Source organism: Carcharhinus amblyrhynchos, chromosome 3 (assembly GCF_965287045.1).
Source record: "Carcharhinus amblyrhynchos chromosome 3, sCarAmb.v2.hapA, whole genome shotgun sequence".
NCBI lineage: Eukaryota > Metazoa > Chordata > Chondrichthyes > Carcharhiniformes > Carcharhinidae > Carcharhinus > Carcharhinus amblyrhynchos.
The window spans coordinates 121,968,791-121,992,036 of record NC_137326.1 but is presented as its reverse complement, the minus strand read 5'-3'; the positions used below and the strand labels follow the sequence as shown (position 1 = coordinate 121,992,036).

Below are 23,246 nucleotides of genomic sequence, written 5' to 3'. Positions count from 1 at the left end.
TGTCAAGGAAGCTGACTGGTGAGTGAACAAAAATGCACTCAACAGCAGGACTTTAAAATAGTTTTAAGTAAAATGCACACGTACAGGGTGCTTGTAAAACTCTTCCCCAATTTATATGTATTTAAATCATAAAGGATAAGAGAAGCTCAGTGTTACCTTGAACAGAAAACAATTCCACTACACCAGGGCTCTTCATATTCCCACCCACAAGTCTAAGAACTGATTGCTTCTTGCCATCTAAGCCTTTCAACCATAATGAAACAGCTGTATTCCCATCCAAAGCAAAAATAAATATTTCCAGTCATGAGCTACTTATTAAAAGCAGTATATTAGTAAAAGAAAAAAAGTAAAATTCATCTAACTTTTAGATAAATGCTTTCTGAAACAAAATGTCTGTTGCACTATAAAGTACTCCTGGTCATACAAATCCCTTCCATAAAAAGATTCAGTGCAGGCTCTTCCAAATTATGAGATATCAGGCTATTTAGTGAGGTTTGTGACAATTTCCCAATTCCACTTAACAGGCTAAAAATGCAATTTGCATTTCAGCAGCGAACTTCCAGTACTAGATAAAGTTTCAAATTAAACTCCAACAATTTTATAAAACAAAACTGAAGGAAGTTTGATTTTGACAACTTTCTAATGCTCCGGCATATAAACTAGAAGTGTAAAATCGGTAAAATAGCACATTTAAATATCTTACTTCTTCATGTTGAAAGTTGTCCACCAGTCGAGCAAAACACAGGCAAGTACTTTCGACAGACTTCTTATCCTAATCAGAAACAAAAAGTTGCCTTTTTAAATATTACACCAGGTCCCAAGTTAGGAATTTTCAACTATAATCACCAAATTATTTCAGATGTTTTGTCATTGAAGTATCAAAACAGAATCTGACATGTTGACACAGCTAATTCAGCTTAAGGTCATTTGACAAGACATCTTACTTTTCTCATTACTTCATCCATATTCTTGTGCCTTTTTGCTTCCAAAGGACCTTCTCCTATACTGTAACCATTCTTTGATGCTTCACAAAGAATGGAGTTATTATTTCCTCTGGTCAAATTTATCAAATTTCATTTGTATCTATTAATACCACAGAAGTTAATGTTGGGAGTATAATGAACAATTCTCGTTATCCAGATTTGTTTTCATGCTGTATTGAGGTTTGTAGGACTGTTTTAGTATGTTTTTAAATTTAGAGTAAAATGAAAGGAGTCATGTGTCCTGTACTGGAATCTGCCTTTGTAACCCCAGATTGTTTGATTGTTGGGAGGTCTAGGGAGGCTTTGACTGTTTTATGGGAAAGGTGATGTAAACTATTTATCTTAGTGACTATGGCAGTAGCTTCTGTATTAAGCTGTTAGGAAACAGAGATAGCAAGTTGTGCCGACAATCTTTTGATTTGCGATAATCAGTTTCTGAAAACCACACACAGGGAGGCAATGGTGTAATGGTATTGTCACTGAAACCCAGAGCAAGATCTGGGGACCTGAGCTCAAATCCCACCAGACGAAAAATTTGAATTCAATTTTTTTTAAACAAAGGGGTCAGCATTAAAAACTTAGAGCATAATATCCATCCTCTCCAATGATTTCAGCCAATGCCTCAGGAAAAACACAAGCTACCTCCTTAACAGCACTGGCCGCTTCACTTGAAACGCTGATGAAATGCAAACTGATCCTGGTTTTAAAACACATTAACCACCCCCTATTTGCATTAAAAGGCTCAACATTAGAATTCTTCCCCCGCTATTTCTTCAGTTCTTATGACTCCTAGCCTTTCCCGAATTATGCCTAAACTTAAAGGGTCACACTATTAACAGTTTCTCAACTGAGCAATAAGTCCAAAACTCTGCTTAGTTAACTATGTGAAGGAGCCAGGTGCCTTAACGTGTCCAAGTTCTTAGTCTGTCTTTCAGGATACTCACTGTGGTCATTCAGGGACATATCTGGAAATTTACCAATTTCTCTACCAACTTTGTGGCTCATTCATTACAGATCTCTTAATTATTTTCATTTTTGTTTCCATAGTAATTGCCCCACATTTCTTGGAAGAAACCCTTACACCAGACTTGAACTTTTCTGCCATTATTATGGGCCAAGAAACTCCGAATTTTAAGAAACACTTTGGAAAAGGCACTAAGTGCTGACTGCAAGTGTGTATCAAACAGCAGCTGAATATTGATGCACGTATGCAGTATGGATGCCAATAAGTTGCTTTGCAATTAACATGGCATTGGGAGGTTGCCACTGACACAGTACCATAAGGTCAAAACTAAATGTGGGAAAGATGGAATTGGGTGTCAATTTACAAATATAAATACTGTTTGAAAGTCGAGGGCTATCTGCATTTGTATTTGTGGATAATATGTTTTATCTTTAGGTTTACGCTTAATTTGTATTCTTTACATGTGGGTTAACACACAATGAATTGCAAATTTAAAACATTGAATTGAAAATCATTATACTAAAGCAAGGTTTAAACATTCATTCAGTAAGAGTTGTAGCTATATAAAACCTTGGTTAGGCCACATTTGGAATATTGCGTGCGCTTCTGGTCACCACATTATAAGAATGTGGAAGCTTTGGAGAGTGTGCAAAAGACATTCACCAGGAAGTTGCCTGGTCTCAAGGCTGTTGGCTGCAAGGAGAAATTGCATAATTGCATAAATTTTCATTGGAAAAACAGGCTGATGGGAGACCTGATCGAGGTCTATAAAATGAGAAGCATAGACAGGGTGGATAGTCAGAAGCATTTACCAAGGATGGAAGTGTCAATTACAAGGGACACAGGTGCAAGGTGAGAGGGGGAAAGTTTAAGGGAAATGTGCAGAGGAGGTCTTTCATACAATGTGGTGGGTGCCTGAAACGCTACCAGAGGATGTGGCAGAAGCAGGCACATTAGCAATACTGAAGAAGCATCTGATGGGTACATGAAGAGGGAGGAAATCGGGGGAAAACGGCCTGAGCAAGGGCAGAAGGATTCTTTTAAATTAGGGCATCATGATTAGCACAGGCTTGGAGGGCCGAAGGGCCTGTTCCTGCATTGTACTTTTCTCTGTTCTTTATAGCAAAACACTGAAAACGCGAGTACTTTTCTTCCAGCTGACATTTAGGAGCATGAAATACTTAAAACCAACAATCGGAAACTTCCATGTTGAACTCACCACTCAGGTACGCACAAGAAATAGTTGACATATATTAACGTGTGAATTCTGTTTCAAAGTAGCTAGAGTCACAAAACTCTGTACTGAGCCTAAATTTTGGGAGTGAGAGCTGCTTTCCCATATTAAACTTATCACATTTAGCTGGTCTTCCTGGAAATAATACACCACGGAATCCAAAATGCTAGGAATGCAGATACTGGCTCTAATTTGCTGGTGACAACATAAAAGTCAGTCAATAATACCACTAAAGAGAGCCAGTAGGGGTTGTACTGATGTATAAACCCCCTTCAACAGTACCTTCCAAATCAGTGACCTCTATCACCTAAAAGGAAAAAGGCAGCAGACGCATGGCGTACAAGCTCCATGTGATGTACACCACGTACAAGCTCCCCTCCAAGTCACATATCATGCTGAATTGGGATTATATTGTCATTCCTTCACTGTTACTGGATCAAAGTCCTAGAACACACTTCCTTACAAGCACTGTGGGTCTATCTATGCCACATGGATTGCAGCAGTTCAAGAAAGCAACTCATCGCCATCTTTTCAACAGATGGGCAACAAACACAGGTCTAGCCAGCAACGCCACATTCAGTGAGTGAATGAATGAATGAATGAATGAATAAATAAATGAAATGGATGGCATTGACAGTAGCAAGTTCACCACATGAGCCACTGGCCAAACCAAACCAATAAATGCAGCTATTATGAACACTACAATTACCTTGGTTTTGGGTTTTCACATTTATGTCATTCAATACAAGTTATGAAAAAACTAATCCACAGAACTGACACACATTGTCATCAACACAAATTTTTTCTTCACTACCTGATGAGTCAGCCTCTGGGTTAATAAGGGCAATGAATCAGCAACAAAGTGAAATTCATCAGGAGTAATACTTTGGCAGCAATTTGCTGCTATTGCCAGGGCATTTCTCTGGGCATTTATGCTGAAGAACTCCAGGTACAGCAAGCAGTCAGCCAATCCTCCCTTAAAAGTTAAGAAGAAGAGTAATTAGCATTATTTTGGCAGAATGAAGGTGATGAGATGAACAAGGAGAAAAGAACACATTTCACGAAAGAATCTTAAACCATATAATCATTTTTACACAAATTCCTTTTCTCCATCAAAAATATTCAACTAGAAATAACATGTTGATTTCTTGGATATCACTGGGATATTGTGAACAACAAGCTTAAGGGAATAAGATGGAATTTTTTGAGGTGAAGAAAACACTGGATTCAGTCCAGTTGTATCCATTTCTTCAAAATCTATGTCCTTGGCTGGTCTTAGAAATCAACTCAGTACACAACGACTAAATCACTGCAACACTCCCTTTTTGTCTAGTTTCCAGTTTGTTTTGCCTGTGTTCCATGATCGCTATATTTTTGTTTCATGTGCAGTTTTGCTGCTCAATCTTTTGAATCTATGCCCAGGTTTCCATTTTCCTATCCAGCTCGTTTAAACCTCACAGAACAAGTAAGTTTCCCTGCCATGATACTGGCTCAAGTCCTGTTGAGGTGCAAACCCATCAGTTTATATAGGTTCCATCTGCTTACAACTAGTCCCAACACCCCAGAATGTTAACGCCTTCTCTTCCTGCAATCTCTCTCCAGTCACACATTCATCTGCACCATCTATCTTGTCCCACGGCATTACATGAGATCTAGAAAGGGCTCCTTTTCTTTTGGATTTACCTACTGAAACTTCCTTCAATCATACAGCATACCTCAAAAGGATATGCAACAATTCACCTCAATATCAGTATAAAGGAGGGGAGAAAATGGGAAAGAAAAACCAGGCTAGATTTCACAATTCAAATAGCCAAACAGTGAAGGATAGACTGCAGTCTAGCTTTGAGAGATTTACTAGCTTTTATTTGTACGGGCATACATTAAATAGAATGCAGTGCCAATATAAAATACACTTTCAGCCTGCTCCTTCATGCACGAACACACATTTGAGTCCCCAGTTAATGGCCAACAACTGAGTACAACTAATCATCCAATTAAAGTCTAATTAGGCCAGAAATACCACTCCTGATCTGCACCAGTTACCTGTGCTTACAATTTGCGAATAGAGTACCAGAAAGGAATAGGAAAAAGCTTTGCATCCCCTGATCACAATTTCTATCATGTCTCACACAAATAACATATAACATTTAACTAACTTAACAGTTTTTGACAAAGACAAAGCTGTTGATGAGGTTTATATGGATTTCCAAAAAAAATTTGATAAAGTGCCAGCCAACAGACTTGTGAACAAAGTTGGAGACTGGAATGAAAAGGGACAGTAGGAACTTGCATACGAAATTGGCTGAGTGACAGGAAACAAAGTAGAGGTGAACGGTTGTTTTCCAGATGGCGCAATTTAAAAATGTACATACAATACGAAGCTTGCAAATAGTGTGAACAATGAGAAGGATGATGCAGAACTTCAAAAGGGCAGAAACAAGTTGATGGAATGGGTGGACACATGATGAGATTCAATATAGAAAAACGTGAAGTGATTCATTGTAGGGGGAAGAACTTGGACAGATAATGCAAGATAACAGGTACATACAATTCTGTAGGGTATGCAGAGGGAGCTGGGTGTATGTGTGCATAAGTCACTGAAGGTGACAGAGCTTGTTGAGTGTGTAGTTAGTAAAACGAGTACAAATCAAGGAAGTTACTTAAACCTATATAAAACACCAGAATATCCCATCTGGTTCTGGGTACCACTTTAGGAAGGATGGCAAGTCATTAAAGACAGCACAGGAAAGATTCACGATAATAGTTCCGGGAATGAGGAACTTCAGTTATGTGGATAGACTGGAGAAGTTCTCCATGGAAAAGAGAAAATTGAGAGGCATTCAAAATCATGACCAATCTGGACTGAGTGAATAGAGGGAAAATATTCTGATTGGTGGAAGGATCAAGGACCAATGGGCACAGATTTAAGGCAATGGACAAGAGGAGCAATGATATGAGAAAAAAATCTCATGCAGCAAATGGTTCGGATCTGCCTGAAAGTGTTGTGCAGATTCAATTGGGGCATTCCAAGAGGGAACTGGATTACCTGAAAAGGAAGGAGTGGTAGGGCTTAAGGGGAAAAATGTGGTGAAATGGTACGAGGTGAATTGCATATCCGAGAGCCAGTACAGATATGATGGGTCAAATGGCCTCCTTCTGACCATTTTCACTATTTGGATTATAGAGCTGCTGATTTACATTTGTACCCTGACCTGCATCACAGAATAAAACGGAGGAGTAATTTATATATGAACTTTAAGGGCTGGAGATGTCTTTCTTTATTCACATGAATAAAAACTGATAGTACTCACAGCTTGTAAAATGGCTTTGCTGTGCCTGCGTGATAACATTTCTAGAGCAGTCAAAGCTTGTTCAGCCACATCGATGCACTGAATGACTTGTAGCTAGAAACAAGGATGGAATTTATGCATGTGAAAAGATTTATAATGCACTCTTGCTCATATAACAGTTTCACAATAGAACACACTAAATTACAGAAAAGTATACAATCTATACCATGAAGACCATGGTCCTTAAAGGTCACTGTCCACTATCATGAGAACTAAAACAAAATCATGCTAAAAATATTAGTCAAATACTCTTGCACTGATGCCAACCTTGTAATTCGAGTTTTTTTTTCCCCCTCAAACTGCAAGTTTAAATTAAGACTTCACAATTCACTGCAGTACAAATAGATTGCTCTTAGCATAAAATACTGGATCCTCATCCTGCAAGAGTTTAAAAGCTTGTATTTTGAAAAATCAGACAGGTAACAAGTTGATTTACAATTGAAACTATGGGAGGAATCATCTTTCTATATTTAAGATTAATGGCCAAAGGTCACGGAATTGGGGCAAATTTTAAACGCTGCACAATTATCCTAAGACAGAAAATCAAAGGAGACATTAACAGCATTATTTCAGCGTGACAAGAGGTTAGTATCAAAATACTCGAGTGGGATAAGGCACAAGCATCTTATCTCCAAGTACATCTTAAATTTTAATCACAATACCTGAAGTAAAAACTTCTAAATTTGAAAAGATTAAACATGAACAGGTTCATAAAAAAACACATCTTTTCAGTAACTAAACCAGGTACAAATTGATAAATATAAGGTTAGGGAACCAGGAACTAAAAGCAGTCAGTCAATAGAATGAATGATAAATAAAACAATTAATTGTACCACAAACCAAAGATTGATCTTCAGATAAATTTACAAACTTGCTCAAATACTTAGCTACAATAAAAGATTAAACACCACAATTGGCACATATATGGCATCTTTAAAGTAATAAAGCATCCCAATGTGCTTCGCTGGAGTAATAAACACAATTCAACACCAAGCTACTCAAGGAGTTACTTCAGACAGTCAAGGAGACAGACATTAAAACAAATGCTTTGAAGGAGAATTTGCAGGTGGGGCAGAATACTTTAGGAAAAGAAAACCAGTTTTGCACCTCAACGACTGGAGGCACCATAGTCACTGGACAGTCAAAAGAAATTGGGGAAGCACAAGGAGGTGAGAATTGGAGGAACACAAGGTTTGTAGAGGCAAAATTAATGTCAAAGGGCTTTGCTGATGCTGAAAAAGACCTGTCACCCAGCATAGAATATCTAATCCTGGTTATCTACAATAGATACATTTTGTGTTATTTTAGAAACTATGAAAGACAGAATTGAGGTGATTAAGATTAGGCAAGGCACTGACAAGTTGAGTCCAAAAAAACTACTTTCCATGATAAGTTCATAATATACAGGAGCAGAATTAGGTCGTTCAGCCCATCGAGTATGCTCTGCCATTCAATCACGGCTGATAGGCTCCTCATCCCAATTTTCCTGCCTTCTCCCCATAGCTCTTCAACCCATTACCAATTAAAAAAATCTGTCCAACTCCTCAAATTTACTCAATGTCCCAGCATCCACCACACTTTGGGGTAGTGAATTCCATAGATGCACAACCCTTGAGAAGTAGTTTCTCCACAATTCTGTTTTAAATTTGATATCCCTTATCCTAAGACTATGACAGCTCATCCTAGAATGCGCCACCAGCGAAAGCATCCACTCCACATCTAGTTTATCCATACCCTTTACCATCTTGCATATCTCTATTTGATCTCCCCTCATTCTTCTAAATTCCAGAGAATATTGGCCTAAACTGGTCACTCTCTCTTCACAGGAAAAACCCCTCATCTCTGGAATCAATCTAGTGAACCTCCTCTGAACTGCTTTCAATGCCATTACATCTTTCCTCAAATAAGGGGACCAAAACTGTGCACAATACTCCAGGTGCAGTCTCACCAATGCCTTGTATAGTTGCAACAATATTCCTTACTGTTATATTGTACCCCTTTAGAGAAAATGTCAGCATTCCATTCACTTTCTTTATTATCTGCTATACATGCATGCTAGTTTTGAGACACTCATGAATGAGGACACCCAGATCCCTCTGCACTGTTGCACCCCGAAGTCTCTCCCCATTTAGATAATAAGTTGCCTTCCCATTTCTGACTAAGATGCGTGACCTCACACTTATCCACATTAAAGTCCATTCACCACATTTTGGCCCACTCCCCTAACCTACCTATATCCATTTATAAGGTTTTTATTTCCTCATCGCAACTTACTGTCCCATCTATTTTTGTGTCATCTGCAAATGTGACTATACGGCCTTCTACCCCTATATCAAGTCATTAATACAGATTGTAAATAGCTTTGGCACCTCATTAATTACTTCTTGCCATCCAGAAAAAACACATTTATCCTGACTCTCTCTTCTGTCCATCAGCCTGTCACTTATCCAAGCTAATGAATAACCCCAATCCCATGTGATCTAACCTTATGAATTAGCCTTTCGTGCGGCACCTTATCGAACGCCTTCCAGGAGTCCAGATATACTACATCTCAAGAATCCCCGTTATCCACTTTGTTACATCCTCAAAGAACTCTAGCAAATTAGCCAAACATGATTTGCCTTTCATAAAACCATGCTGACTCTGATGGATAGGATTTTGACTTTCCAAATGTCCTGATATTGCTTCCTTGATAATCGATTCTAACATTTGCCCAATAACAGATGATAAACTAACTGGCCTGTAATTTCTCACATTTTGCCTCCCTCCCTTTTTGAATAAGGGCATTTTACATTAGCATTTTTTCAATCCATTGGAACCATTATTGTGTCCAGGGAATTTTGGAATATAACCAACGGATCCACTATCTCCACCGCCACTTCCTTTAATAACCTAGGACGTAGGCCATCAGACCCGGTGGAACTTATTTGCCCTCAATCCCAATAGTTTGCTGAGTACACATTCCCTATTGATGTTGATTGTTCGAAGTTCTACCCTTTGTATTATCTCTGACTTGCCTGTTCCTATAGGAATGGTACTAGTGTCCTCCACTGTGAGAGCTGAGGCAAAATATTGATTTAGTGTCTCTGCCATTTCAGTGTTCTCCACTAATAACTCTCCAGTTTCATTTTCCAAGGGAATAACATTCACTGAGTGACTCTTCCCTTTCATAGACCTGTAGAAGATTTGATATCCTTCTTGATATTGTGTTACTTTTCTTTCACAATTTACCTTAGCTCATTTTAATACTTTAATATCCCTTTGTTTAAGTTTCCCAATCTTCCAGCCTGCCACTGGCCTTTGCAATATGGTATATCTTAGTTTTTGGCTTTATAGTGTCCTTGACCTCCTTGTTTGGTCATGGATGTTTTTTTACCCCCCCTTATCATTCTTCCTCACTGGGATATATTTTAGTTGAGGACTTGAATATCTCCTTAAACAACTGCCACTGCTCATCTGTTGTCCTGCCTTTCAGCCTTCCTGCCCACTCTACTCAGGCCAAATCTGTCTTCATGCCTATGTATTAAATACCTATTTAAGGAAAATCCAAAGGCATTTTACTCTTATATTAGGAACAAAAGGGTGGTTAGAGGGAAAAATCGGTCCTCTTAGGGACAGAGGAGGGGAACTGTGCTTAGAGTCCGAGGGAATGGGGGAGATCCTGAATGAATACTTTGCGTCAGTGTTCACGAAGGGGAGGAGCTTGGTGTCTTGTACTGTCTTGGAGGGAGCTATAGACCAGTTGAAAGAAATATCCATTACGAGGGAGGAAGTGTTAGGGTTTTTAGGCAGCATAAAAATTGATAAAGCTCCGGGGCTGGATGGCATTTATCCCAGGCTGCTTAGGAAGGTGAGAGATGAAATTGCTGGGCCTCTGACTCAAATCTTTGTCTCTTCTTTGGAGACAGGTGAGGTCCCAGAGGACTGGAGGATAGTGAATGTGGTACCTCTGTTTAAAAAGGGTAGTAGGGATAACCCTGGTAATTATAGGCCAGTGAGTTTGACGTCAGTGGTCGGAAAGTTGTTGGAAAAAATTCTTAGGGATTGGATGTATACGCATTTGGAGCATTGCGATCTGATTAGGGATACGTAGCATGGCTTTGTTAAGGGGAGGTCTTGCCTTACGAATCTGGTAGAATTTTTTGAGGAGGTGACAAAAACAGTTGATGAAGGATGAGCTGTTGATGTCGTCTATATGGATTTCAGTAAGGCGTTTGACAAAGTCCCTCATGGTAGGTTGGTTGAAAAGGTTAAGGCTCATGGGATACAGGGACAGGTATCTAGATGGACTGAAAACTGGCTAGGTAACAGGAGACAGAGTGTAGTAGTGGAAGGGTCCTTTCCTAGCTGAAGGTCTGTCACCAGTGGTGTGCCGCAGGGCTCAGTACTGGGACCTCTTCTATTCGTAATATATATAGATGACTTGGAAGAGAGCGTACGTGGTGTGATCAGCATGTTTGCAGATGACACAAAGATGGCAGGGTTGGTGGACACTGAGGAATGGTGTCAGGCAACACAGCAGGATATAGATAGGCTGATATATTGGGCAAATAAATGGCAGGCGGAATTTAATCCTGATAAATGCAAGGTGATGCATTTTGGAAGGAATAATGTAGAGGGGAGTTACATGATAAAGGGTAGACCTATTAAGAGTATAGAAATGCAGAGGGACCTGGGAGTGCAAGTGCACAAGTCTTTGAAGGTGGCAACACAGGTGGAGAAGGTTGCGAAGAAAGCTTACGGTATGCTAGCCTTTATAGGAAGGGGTATAGAGTACAAGAGCTGGTGTCTAATGCTGCAGTTGTATAGAACGTTGGTTAGGCCGCATTTGGAGTACTGCGTCCAGTTCTGGTCACCTTACTACCGGAAGGACGTGGAGACCCTGGAGAGAGTGCAGAGGTGGTTTACCAGGATGCTGCCTGGTATGGAAGGACTGGGATATGAGGAAAGATTGGGTAAATTGGGGCTGTTTTCCTTAGAAAAACAGAGATTGAGGGGGGGATCTATTAGAGGTGTATAAAGATAATGAAAGGTATAGATAGAGCAAATAGTGGCAGGCTTTTTCCTAGATTGGAGACAAATATCACGAGGGGCCACGGGCTTAAGGTGAGGGGAGAGAGGTATAATTTGGATGCTAGGGGGAGGTTTTTCACACAGAGGGTCATGGGGGTATGGAATGCACTGCCAAGTAAGGTGGTGGAGGCAGGCACGCTGGACTTGTTTAAGGTTTACTCAGATAGACACATGAGCGAAATAGGGATGGAGGGTTATAGGAGACTGTTTTAAATAAGGATCAGAGCCTCAAGACGTTCCTGGAATCAACTGTTACAAGTGTTGATGTTTTTCCTTTTACTCCACAGGTGTGTCGGTCCACCTTGTTGTCTAACGAGGGGCATACACGCAGTGGGTCGTGCGTGGGCTGCTCTTGGATGTTTCGAGAGTAGCCTAGTACTTCACGTTGTTTGTGTACGCTTAAAACTGGACCAGCAGATGGGCACCACAACAGCTCAGTGACTATCACTGTTTGCTGTGCAGATACATGGATTTGGGACAGTGTCTGTGGGCGTTTGCGCATTCTCCCTGTGGTTGCGTGGGTTTCCTCCAGGTGCTCCGGTTTCCTCCCACACCCCAAAGATGTGCTCTTAGGCTGATTGGTGTAACAAATTGTCCCTAAATTATTCTCCCCTTAATCTGGTTTCCAATGGGGGTATCATAAGCATAGACATGGGTCAAGGGTGGAGGACGAAAAGCACATTGTTAAGATGGCGGTGCGGGCTCATTGGGCCGAAGGTCCTGTTTCCCTTGCTGTGTTGTTCTTTGTTCTTTTGTAATTTCCTTTGATTAATTCCAGAACGCTGGTGTGGGACTCCATTTTCTCAGCCCCAAACTGAATTTTGAATTATATCATACTATGGTTACTACTCCCTAGAGGGTCCTTAATTATGAGGTCATCAACTAATCCCTCCTCATTACACAATACCAAATCCAGAGTAGCCTGCTCCCTAGTTGGTTCCATAACATATTGTTCCAACAAACTATCAATAATACATTCATTGAACTCTGCCTCCAGGCTACACTGGCCAATTTGATTCTTCCAAACTATGTGCATATTACAATCACGCATGATTATTGCTGCATCTTTCTTGCAAGCCCCAGTATTTCCTGGTTTATACTGTGCCCCACTGCAGTAGTGCTGCTTGGGGCTGAAAGATTACTCTTACCAAGTACTTCTTTCCTTTGCTTATTTATTATCAAAACATCTTGATTTCCTCTGCTTATGTCATTTCTCATTACAGCACAGATCCCTTTCCCCACCAAAGCTACACCACCTCCTTTCCCTTTCAGTCTATCTTTCCAAAATGCTGCGTACCCTTGGATATCCAACTCCCAGACCTGGTCTCTTCGTAATGATGTCTCAGTAATAGCCACCAAATCATACCATTCTGCTTATATTTGTGTTGTTAACTCATTAATTTTGTTCCGAATGCTTCGTGCATGAATGATCAAATGTTACAGGCACATTACAAATAACCAAGAAAGGAAGCAGAGAGAACAGTATTGCATAGCAAGCAGAGACTTGTAGGAAAAAATATGATCAAAGAGACTGCTGAAGCAGGGATAATAGATTCATGCAGCAGTTGAATGCTTTACAGGAAGGATAAGGGATTAAAGATCATTTGAAAGCTGATAATGAAGCAACATGTATCAGAAAAGGGTTGGTTTTGTGGTCTAGTCATCTTCTCCTTGCTGCAGGAATGATATTTGTAAAGTGTACAAGTACAAGCATTTAAGGTCTTTTTTGTCAATTTCATTCCTAGTATTTCCAGAAGCCTGCACAAAATAACCAGCCAGTTAATAGGAAATGCAGTCTTGTACTTTTTTTGGCGCTTGTTAATTAAATGTGGGACTGGGATTTCCTTTGGAAAGATTGAAGCATTTTAGACCTCAGAAATACAATGCTGAGTGGAAACAAATGCTAGCCAAAGACTTTGAAGGCTTCAAAAGTGGTCTTTAGGCGTGGGGGGAGGGCAGGGGAAAGAGGGACAGGAAGCACCATTTGCTCAAAATATGAAAACCGAATGTCCAATTCTCTGCCCAAGTGGAAACACAATCTATAGTCACTTTTCTCAGAATCAAAAAGACAGCAAGTACTCCAATATAGGTACAACAGCTGTCTTAAAAACCATGCTAAGAACAACATGAAGGGAATTGGGTATCAGTTTTATTGTTTAAATATAACTGTTGACACTACCACAATTTATTCCTAGAATTACAAATCAGATATTCACATTTAGTACGAGTAAAAAATTACATTTATATCGGGCTTTTATTATAAAAACACTGACGTCCCACAAAAGAAAACAAATTTTTACATTGAGCCAAATAAGAGATATTCAAATAGATGGTCAAAAACTTGGTCAATGTGCTGTGTTTTAAAGGAGAAAAGATAAAGGGAGGTGGAGGGAAGAAGTTTGAGTTTGGCATCTGAAGACATGCCACAAATGGTGGAGTGATTAAAATTTTGGATCTTTGAGAATGAGAGGAGCACAGATCTGAAGGTTGTGCCTCTGCACTATATTACAGAAATAGCTGGTGCGAGGCCAAGGGAGGGAATTAATTCAAAAAAATTCAAGTACTGCTCAATGAGGAACCCACGTAGATCATCCTGCAAAGGGTGAACAAGATGGTGCAAGTCAGAATCGAGGCAGAGTTTTTGATTACCTTAAGGTTACAGAGGATACAAAGGTTGAGGGCGAGCATCCTCCAGTCTAGAGGGTTTCAGCAGCAGCAGAGGCCGGCAACATTATGGAACCAGAAATAGTTGGCCTCAGCAGTCACACAGCACCGTGGCACAGTGGTTAGCAGCGCAAGGGACCTGGGTTTGATTCCCAGCTTGAATCACTATGCAGAGTCTGCACGTTCTCTTCGTGTCTGCATAGGTTTCCTCCAGATGCTCCAGTTTCCTCCCACAGACTGAAAGATGTGCTGGTTAGGTGCATTGGCTGTTCTAAATTCTCCCTCAGTGTACTCAAACAGACACCAGAGTGTAGTGACTAGGGGATTTTCACAGTAACTTTATTATAGTGTTAATGCAAGCCTACTTGTGACTCTAATATATAAACTTAAACTTGTGTGGAAGGTCATCTCAGCTCCAACGTGATAGCTAGGTTGCAAACAGTCTGGTTCAGCCTCAGAACAGTCGGCAGACAGAGGGATGGAGGGTGACGGAATAGAGCTTTGAGGAGGCCTGAAGACAATGCTTAGTAGGAGAAAATTTCTGATTATCTAGTACTAGATGCTGGACAGTCAGTCTGACGATTTGGAGACAACGAGAAAGAAGATGGTGAGGTGTAGCTTAGTGCCATTAACATACATGTGGAATGTGAAATTACATTTTCAAAGCAAGAAGAATGTGGCTGTTATTAGATTCAAAGATTTAAAAATTTTTGCAATTAGTCAACTTCTCACCTTTTCCAGGAAGACTGGAATAGCGTCAACAACCACAGCCGATGACCTTGGTAGAGCTTCCATCATGTAAGTCAAAGCTCTGCAAGCATGGTTCATCTATCATATTAGAAGCAAGCAAAACACTGGTAAATGAACAACCATCTCAAAAAAAACTTGAATAACCACCCTAGTAAAAAATACTTACAATGTCAAAGTTGTGCTCCATCTGTAACAAAGTTATCTGGAAAGCAATAAGGACATTAATTACTGTCAGGAGTTGGATGTGTATATCTAGAAAGTCAGGAACATTAAGATTAGCAATGCTATTTTGTGCACATTTAAAAACAAGCAGAGAAGATAATTTAAACAAGGTTAGCTATCGCATTTCTGCTCAAACTTGATATTTATTTTGATAGAAGTCAGTGAAGTGGACAAATCATTGACAATTACAAGTTACAACAAAACTTCAGTATCTTCACACTCCATATTTCAATAACGTTCAGTTCAAAACATATCACAGGATTCCACCCAATAGTTTCACAGGAGGTGCAGTGATTGCAGTCAATGGTCACAAATTTAAGAAGTTCAACATATGGACAGATGTAGCCAGTACTACTTGTACTCTTCAACTTATTGTTAACCATTAGTTACCAATTAAGAAATAAGTTTATTACACGATCATAATTATTTGCTTCCAAAACTTAAGTTCCCTGCATTAAGGCTGTGATCTGCCAAAATAATTCAGAATTACTGGGGGTCACCATTTAAAGCAGTGTGCATAACGGCTAAACGCTTATGCAAAAGACCAAAAAGAACAAGGAAAAGTACAGCACAGGAACAAGCCCTTTGACCCTCCAAGCCTGTGCCAATCATGATACCCTAACTTTAAAAAAAAGTTTCTGTCCGTACTTGGTCCATGTCCTGTTATTTCCTCCCAATTCATAGACACATCCAGATGCCTCTTAAATGTTGTTAATGTGCCTGCTTCCAACACATCCTCTGACGTTCCAGGCCCCTGCTTCTCAATTGCGTGAAAAAATTTCCCTGCACACCTCCCTTAAAAACTTTCCCCCTCACCTTGAACCTGTACGTACCCCTTTGTAATTGACACTTCCATCCTGGGAAAAAGCCTCTTACTATCCACCCTATGCCTCTCAATTTTGTAGGCATCTATCAGATCTCCCCTCAACTTCTGTCTTTCCAGTGAAACCAATCCTAGCTTATGCAATCTCTCCTCATAGCCAACACCTTGATGAACCTTCTTTGCACCCTCTCCAAAGCTTCACATTCTGATAATGTGACCACAACTGCGCGCAATACTCCAAATGCAGCCTAACCAAGGTTTTATATAGCTGCAGCATGATTTCCCAACTCCTGAACTGAATGACCCAGCCAGTGAAGGCAAGCATGCCATATTCCTTCTTAATCACCTTGGCCACCTGTGTTCCACTTTAAGGGAACCAAGGACCTGCATGCCTAAATCCCTCTATGTTAATGTTCCTAAAGGGTTCTGCCATTTACAGTATAATTTCCATCTAAATTTGATCCTCCAAAATGCATCACCTTGCATTTGTCTGGATTAAACTCCATCTGCCATTTCTGAGCCCAAGTCCCCAATCTATTGGTATTCTGTTGCACGCTCTGACAATCCTCAGTACTATCAGTAACTCCACCAATCTTGGTGTCACCCACAAACTAACTAATCAGACCACCCACATTTTCCTCTACATTTATATATACACTACAGAGGTCCTAGCACTGATCCTTGCTGAGCACCACTAGCTATAGATCTCCATTCTGAAAAACACCCTTGCATCATATTGTCTTCCACAACCAAGCCAGTTCTGGATCCACTTAGCCAACCCACCCCAAATCTCATGCGATTTTAGTTTTTGTACCTTGGGACCTGTTCAAAGGCCTTACTAAAGTCCATATAAAGTCCACATCCGCAGCCCTTCCCTCATCAATTTTCTTTGTCACCTCTTCAAAAAATTCAACCAAGTTGATGAGACATGACTTTCCGGCATAAAACCATGCTCCCTGTCACTAACTAGTCCATAGACTTCTTGAACACAGTATTTTCCAACGTATTTCATATCATAATGCAAACTGAATTGAAACTAAAGTTGAATATTCATTGTTGCAGATTCTGGCTTTGCACATCACTTTTCCCCATATTAAATTTACTACATTATGCAATCAAAGCTAAAGTTCTCACAGGCTATTCTTATTTTTCAGCAACTTATCTAAGCAAATGAGAAAGTTTGGATCAAATAATGTCAGAGTCATAGAGGCTTACAGCGTGGAAACAGGCCCTTCGGCCCAACTTGTCCATGCCACCTTTTAAAACCCCTCAGCTAATCCCAATTGCCTGCATTTGGCCCATATCCCTCTATACCCATCGTATCCATGTAACTAAATGCTTTTTAAAAGATAAAATTATGCCCGCATCTACTACTACCTCTGGCAGCTTGTTCCAGACACTCACCACCTTCTGTGAAAAAATTTGCCTCTCTGGACACTTTGCCTCTTCCCTCTCACCTTAAACCTATGCCCTCTAGTTTTAGACTCCCCTACCTTTGGGGAAAGATATTGACTATCTATCTTGTCGATGCTCCTCATTTTATAGGCCTCTATAAGGTCACCCCTCAGCCTCCTCCACTTCAGAGAATAAAGTCCCATTCTATTCAGCTCTCCTTATAACTTAAATCATCAAGTCCCAGTAGCATCCTAGTAAATCTTTTCTGCACCCTCTCTAGTTTAGTAATATCCTTTCTATAACAGGGTGACCAGAAGTGTACACAGTATTCCAAGTGTGGCCTTATCAATGTCTTGTACAACTTCAACAAGACATTCCAACTCCTGTATTCAACATTTTGACTGATGAAACTAAGCATGCCAAATGCCTTCTTCACCACTTTGTCCATCTGTGATATCACCATCAAGGAGCTATGAACATGTACCCCTAGATCTCTTTGTTCTGTAACTCTCCCCAATGCCCTACCATTAACTCTGTAAATTCTGCCCTGGTTTCATCTACCAAAATGCATTACCTCGCATTTGTCTAAATTAAACTCCATATGCCGTTCATCAGCCCACTGGCCCAATTGATCAAGATCCTGCTGCAATTGGAGATAACCTTCCTCACTGTCTACCATGCCACCAAGCTTGGTGTCAGCTGCAAACTTACTAATCATGCCCCCTATATTCTCATCCAAATCATTAATATGAATGACAAATAACAGTGGGCCCAGCACTGATCCCTGAGGTACGCCACCAGTCACAGGCCTCCAGTTTGAAAAACAACCCTCTGCTACGTGCTATAATGCTTAAGGAAACATCAACTCGACGTACTCATGCAAGTGTTGATAGACTTGAAACAGGAATGTTGCTCTCATGAAACTCATAGTACCAATTGTATACTTGTTATATAGCAGAAAAACAATTAGTTTGAAATCAGACTATTTTCTTTCAATATGCTTGACATGTATTTTTGGTCTTTGGTTTTTTTTTAAACTGTCAGTAGCACATCTTGGATTTATCCATGCCCATTGGAATTGATCATTTAGATTTTCCAAATGACATTCATCCTTGGCACTGAAATCAAAAACCATTACATCACCCTTGAACTCAGAGGCAAGACCTCTTTTGTGTGTGGAGTGCCACAGAAATAAAATTGCAACGTGTTAAGTATAATAGTTTCAGAACACAAAACCATGATTAAGCATTTCATGGGTCCTACCAGTGCAGGAACAACACTTTTCACTGGAAATCCTCCCAACGTTTCTTCATTTCCCATTACCAATAACTGGCACATCTCAATGACTGCTTGAAGTTGCTGACTTTCATCTCCAGTTGCTTGTAGACCCTGTAGGAGTTGCTGCGCCTTTGAACCTGAGAAAATTACCTCATTAGAATTTCAACTGCTCTTCCGTAATTTCAAGTATTACTGTTAGTTCCACTTTGTTGTGTCTGACAGCTCTACAAGCAACACCACTCTGTCAAACTAAGGAAGACAGGTGCATGTTATCAAATAGAAGTAACTATTGCAAGTTTAATTGAAGATAAAATTGTCACAATAATAACGTTAAAGAAAAAAGTGTGATAATGGAGACCTGGCTTAAAAACAGTAGGATTGGTTACGATATATGGTGCTCAGGAAAGATAGGAATGGAAAGAAAGTGACAATATTGATGGAGAATAGTACGATGCTGTTGGCAGTGAGGATGCCCAAGAGCAATCAAAAGGAAAATCTACTTAGAGTTAAGAAACAAAGGGATCCCATTGCACTACCGGACATATTCTATGGTTCATCAATTAGTAGCAAAGATGCAGGTGAAAAGTTCTAGGGAAATTAGAGTGCTGCGCAAAGTATTGATGAGAGGGAGACTTTAATTATCCTAATATAAATTGAGATAGCAGTAGCATAAAAGGCAAAGAGGGAAGAGTTTATGAAATGTATTGAGAATTTTGTTGGTCAGTACCTATATGGCCCAACATGGATAAGCAGAATGAGGTGAATGAAATGGATCAAATGTCAGGAGGCAAATGTGATTACTGTAAGACATGAAGCAATTTAGAGTAAAGGCCAGAACTTTCAAGGAGTGGCAATAAGTCAGATTGTCACTCAGTTACTTTTCCTTACCCAGGATCAAAGTTGCACATTTCTCACATTCTCAATCAGATGTAGTGAGAAATGTGCAGGGTAGCTGGTTCTGGAGGCCTTTCATTGCAGGGCAGCAACATCCCAGGAATTGAACCATTCCCCTTTTTAATGGCACCAGCTATAGTAAACCAGATACATTTAAAGGTTCTGGTGTTTAAACATTGAGAAACCAGGGGAAAGGTTAAGTGTATAACGTAAATGGGTAGGATGAATCAGATGGTCAAGGAGTGGGAGAGTAGTAGGTTTAGTGGAGTTGTTCTAACTTTTCTTGTATTGCCATTCTGATAACAGGGTTGGGATTAACCAAGTTTCCGATTTAAATTGGGATTTTGGATGGTTTCTAGTGCAGAGTAATTGTCTATTGGAAGTTTAAATTTCTAGGGTAATTTCCTTGCACAGGACTGAAGGGGACTTTAACCTCATTAGTCTGCCCAAAACCAATTCTCTGGCGATGGTGACTCTATTCAATTCCACCCCTATATATTTTACTATTTCTGGGATGCCTCGCCAGTAAAGACAATGCAACTCCTCTGCTATTACTTTGTTCTCCATAATTACAGTTTTATTCGTAAGGGGCTAATACTCTCTTACTTTTAACATAAAGTTCATATTGTCTATTTTTATGTTCTTGGTGGTTTACCCTCAGTTTATTTTTGCTCAGTCCATCTTCGCTGAATTTTGCATCTATTCCATTCTTCTTGCCTACCACTAACATTCACCATCTTGTATGTTTTCATTTTCAACTTAATACCCTCCTAAACTTGCTTGGTTATCCGTGGTGGGTTCTTCCATTGCTTGAATCTTTGCTTCTGACTGGACTGTTTTTTTTGCTGGGAGTGATAAATTCTGTCTGCTATTGTTCATCTATTGTCTTACTTAATGATTTATATGACCAGTCTACTTTAGCTAATTCCTTCCATCGTAATTTCCCCTTTAAATTCAACACTGATATTTTGACACAATTTGCTCATTCATGGAATGCTAAATTCCATCATATTGTGATCACTACTTCCTAAGAGATCCTTAGCCTTAAGATAATTTATTAACCTACCTCATTAAACGTTACCAGATCCAAAACAGCCCGAACCCTGGTCAGCTCCACAACAAAAACTCCATTCCAAAAAAAAAATTCCAGATGCACTATGAATTCACTCTCTTGGCTACAATTTGCAATTTGATTAGCCCGATCTATAGAGCTAAAGTTGCCCATGATTAACGCAGTGCAGAGCAAGAAGCAGCACTGATACAATCATCGATGTATGGGAGTAATAAAAAGGTCAACCCCAAGCACCAACTCTCAGCAACTTCTTCCTACCTCCCACTGGACCATAACACCTCCACTGAACAAAAGCCATTCTTTCCAGGACTGTCAATGACCTCATCTCCTATGCAGATCTTTCCACCAGAGTCCCCCCAACAAATCCCAGGTCTACCTTCTTCCAAAAATACAGAGAGGTCTGTCTTGGTTGACCCATCATGTCCGCCTGTTCTTGCCCCACAAAACTAATTTCTTTTAATCTTTACTCTATTTTCCCTCCTCTTGCCCAGTTTCTTCCTACTTCCATTCACAATTCCTCTGATGCTCTCTGTGTCATACCAACAATTTCCAGTTTCTTGGCCTTAATCGCCTCCTCTTCCCAATGGACAGCCATTCCCTTGACAAGTCTATCCCACACCAGGATGGTCTGAGGGAATCTACGCTTCTCCATTGATCAGAGACTCAAACAATCCCCATCCACCACTACTCTGTTGCCTAGCTGAATTTGTTCCCTCACTCAATAATCTGTCCTTCAACTTATCTCACTTTGTCCAAATAATTTTGGGCCCCAGTTTTACCTGGCTTTTGTGGAACAATTTGCTCCAATCCTGCTCGCATCCCCCTTGCAACTTCTTATCCTGTATATCAATGATTGTATCAATGCACTTCATGCTCTTGTCTGGACCTGGAAAATATTGATTTTGCTTCCAATTTCCACTTCTCTCACCTTCACATGGTCCATCTCGAACATTCCCCTTCTTTTCCTTGACCTCTGTCCCTATTTCTGGGAAACGATTTACCAATATTCATTACGAACTGACCAACTCTCGATTTCCTCCATTACAGCCACTCACCTTACTTCCCAAAAGGACTCCACCCTATTCACCCAGCTTCTTCACCTCTATTGCATCTGTTTCAATTACGCCACCTATCAAAACAATGTCTGATGCGTCTGCCTTTTCTGGGATCCAAGGATTCTGTCTGTGGTTGACGGTATCCTCAAGTGCGTTCAACCCATTATGATGCCACCTTCAAACACATTTTGCCCTCACCTCCTGTCAACATTGTGAGGACAGCTCCCTCCAGCACTCTTAGATCCACTCCTTCAACACCCCCACTCCTCATCCCTTCCCATGAAATCACTTAAGGTGTAACATATGCACTTTTCTCCTCTGTCCAAAACCTAAACAATCCTTTGTGAAGCAGCATTTTACTTGCATCTCCTTCAATTTGGCTGACTTCATTTGCTGCTCCCAACAGTCTCCAAAACATTAGGGAGACTAAATGCAGACTGGGGACTGCCTTGGGGAACACACCTTCATTCAGTCTTCAACCTTCCCATCGTTTGTCACATGAACTCACCATTTTGCTCTCGTGTCTATTTCCATCCTTGGCCTCTGCAATGTTCCAGTGAAGCACAATGCGAAATGGAACAGTACCTCATCTTCCAGTTGGGCACTTTAGAGCCTTCTCGACTTAACATTGTGTTCAACAACTTCAAACCATGAACTCTCTCTTCCACCTTGACCATCTTTTTAAACCAATATTTTGAATCAAAACATTAACTCTGTTCCTCTCTCCATAGATGCTGCAGACCTGCTGAGTTTTGCCAATATTTTCTGCTTTTATTATTAGAGAATAGGTAACTGGGTTCATTGTACTTTGAACCTTTAATGGATATGACAATTTAATTTTAATATTTTGATTTTTGTTTAGCAAAATTATTTTGATTTAAACAGTGAAGCTTGTGGCTTCATGCTTTTAGTAAATACCTGGGTTTTCGGATTTCCCTAACACATTACTGGTCTGTATAGTATTGACTACCACATCAAAGGCTTGCCAGTAAAGTTGAAGAACAGAGTAAAAAAGTGACATTAAACAGATAGCGGCAATGGCGTTTTTGTTGGATTTGAGAAAGGGTATACTACATTCTTGATTTATATTAATGACCTTATATTTAGGTGAAAATGGCACAACTTCAATTTCAAAGCTTAGAATATTACAAGCTTTGAGACAGGCTGGTGAAATAGCAATGAAATTTAACAAAGTATGAAATAATATAGTTTCATAGAAAAAATAAGAGAAGACAATATAAACTAAATAATGCAATTCTAAAGTGGGTGTAGGAGTAAAGACTTGGGGCTGGGGGGGAGCGTATTGTGCACAAATGATCTAAGACAGCAGGGCAGATTAAGAAAATAGATCAAAAGGCTTCATTTACTTACTTTTATTAGTTCGTGGGACACGGGCATCGCTGACAAGGCCAGTATTTATTGCCCACCCCTAGTTATAGAGTCAGAGGTTTACAGCATGGAAACAGGCCCTTCGGCCCAACTTGTACAT

General features: G+C 40.1%; 1 protein-coding gene across 8 annotated transcripts in view; it reads right to left on the bottom strand.

Moving 5' to 3' along the window:
• The window catches only part of trip12 (thyroid hormone receptor interactor 12), a 170,946-nt gene that overhangs the window by 85,129 nt on the left and 62,571 nt on the right, over positions 1–23,246 (bottom strand). For all 8 annotated transcript variants that reach the window (XM_080185919.1, XM_080185916.1, XM_080185918.1 and 5 more), the window contains 6 exons: positions 18,722–18,873; positions 15,185–15,220; positions 15,001–15,096; positions 6,493–6,585; positions 3,996–4,157; positions 704–772 (listed from right to left, as the gene is read on the bottom strand). In XM_080185919.1, coding sequence (XP_080042045.1) covers positions 704–772; positions 3,996–4,157; positions 6,493–6,585; positions 15,001–15,096; positions 15,185–15,220; positions 18,722–18,873 — 608 coding nt within the window. The remainder of the gene's footprint in view (positions 1–703; positions 773–3,995; positions 4,158–6,492; positions 6,586–15,000; positions 15,097–15,184; positions 15,221–18,721; positions 18,874–23,246) is intronic.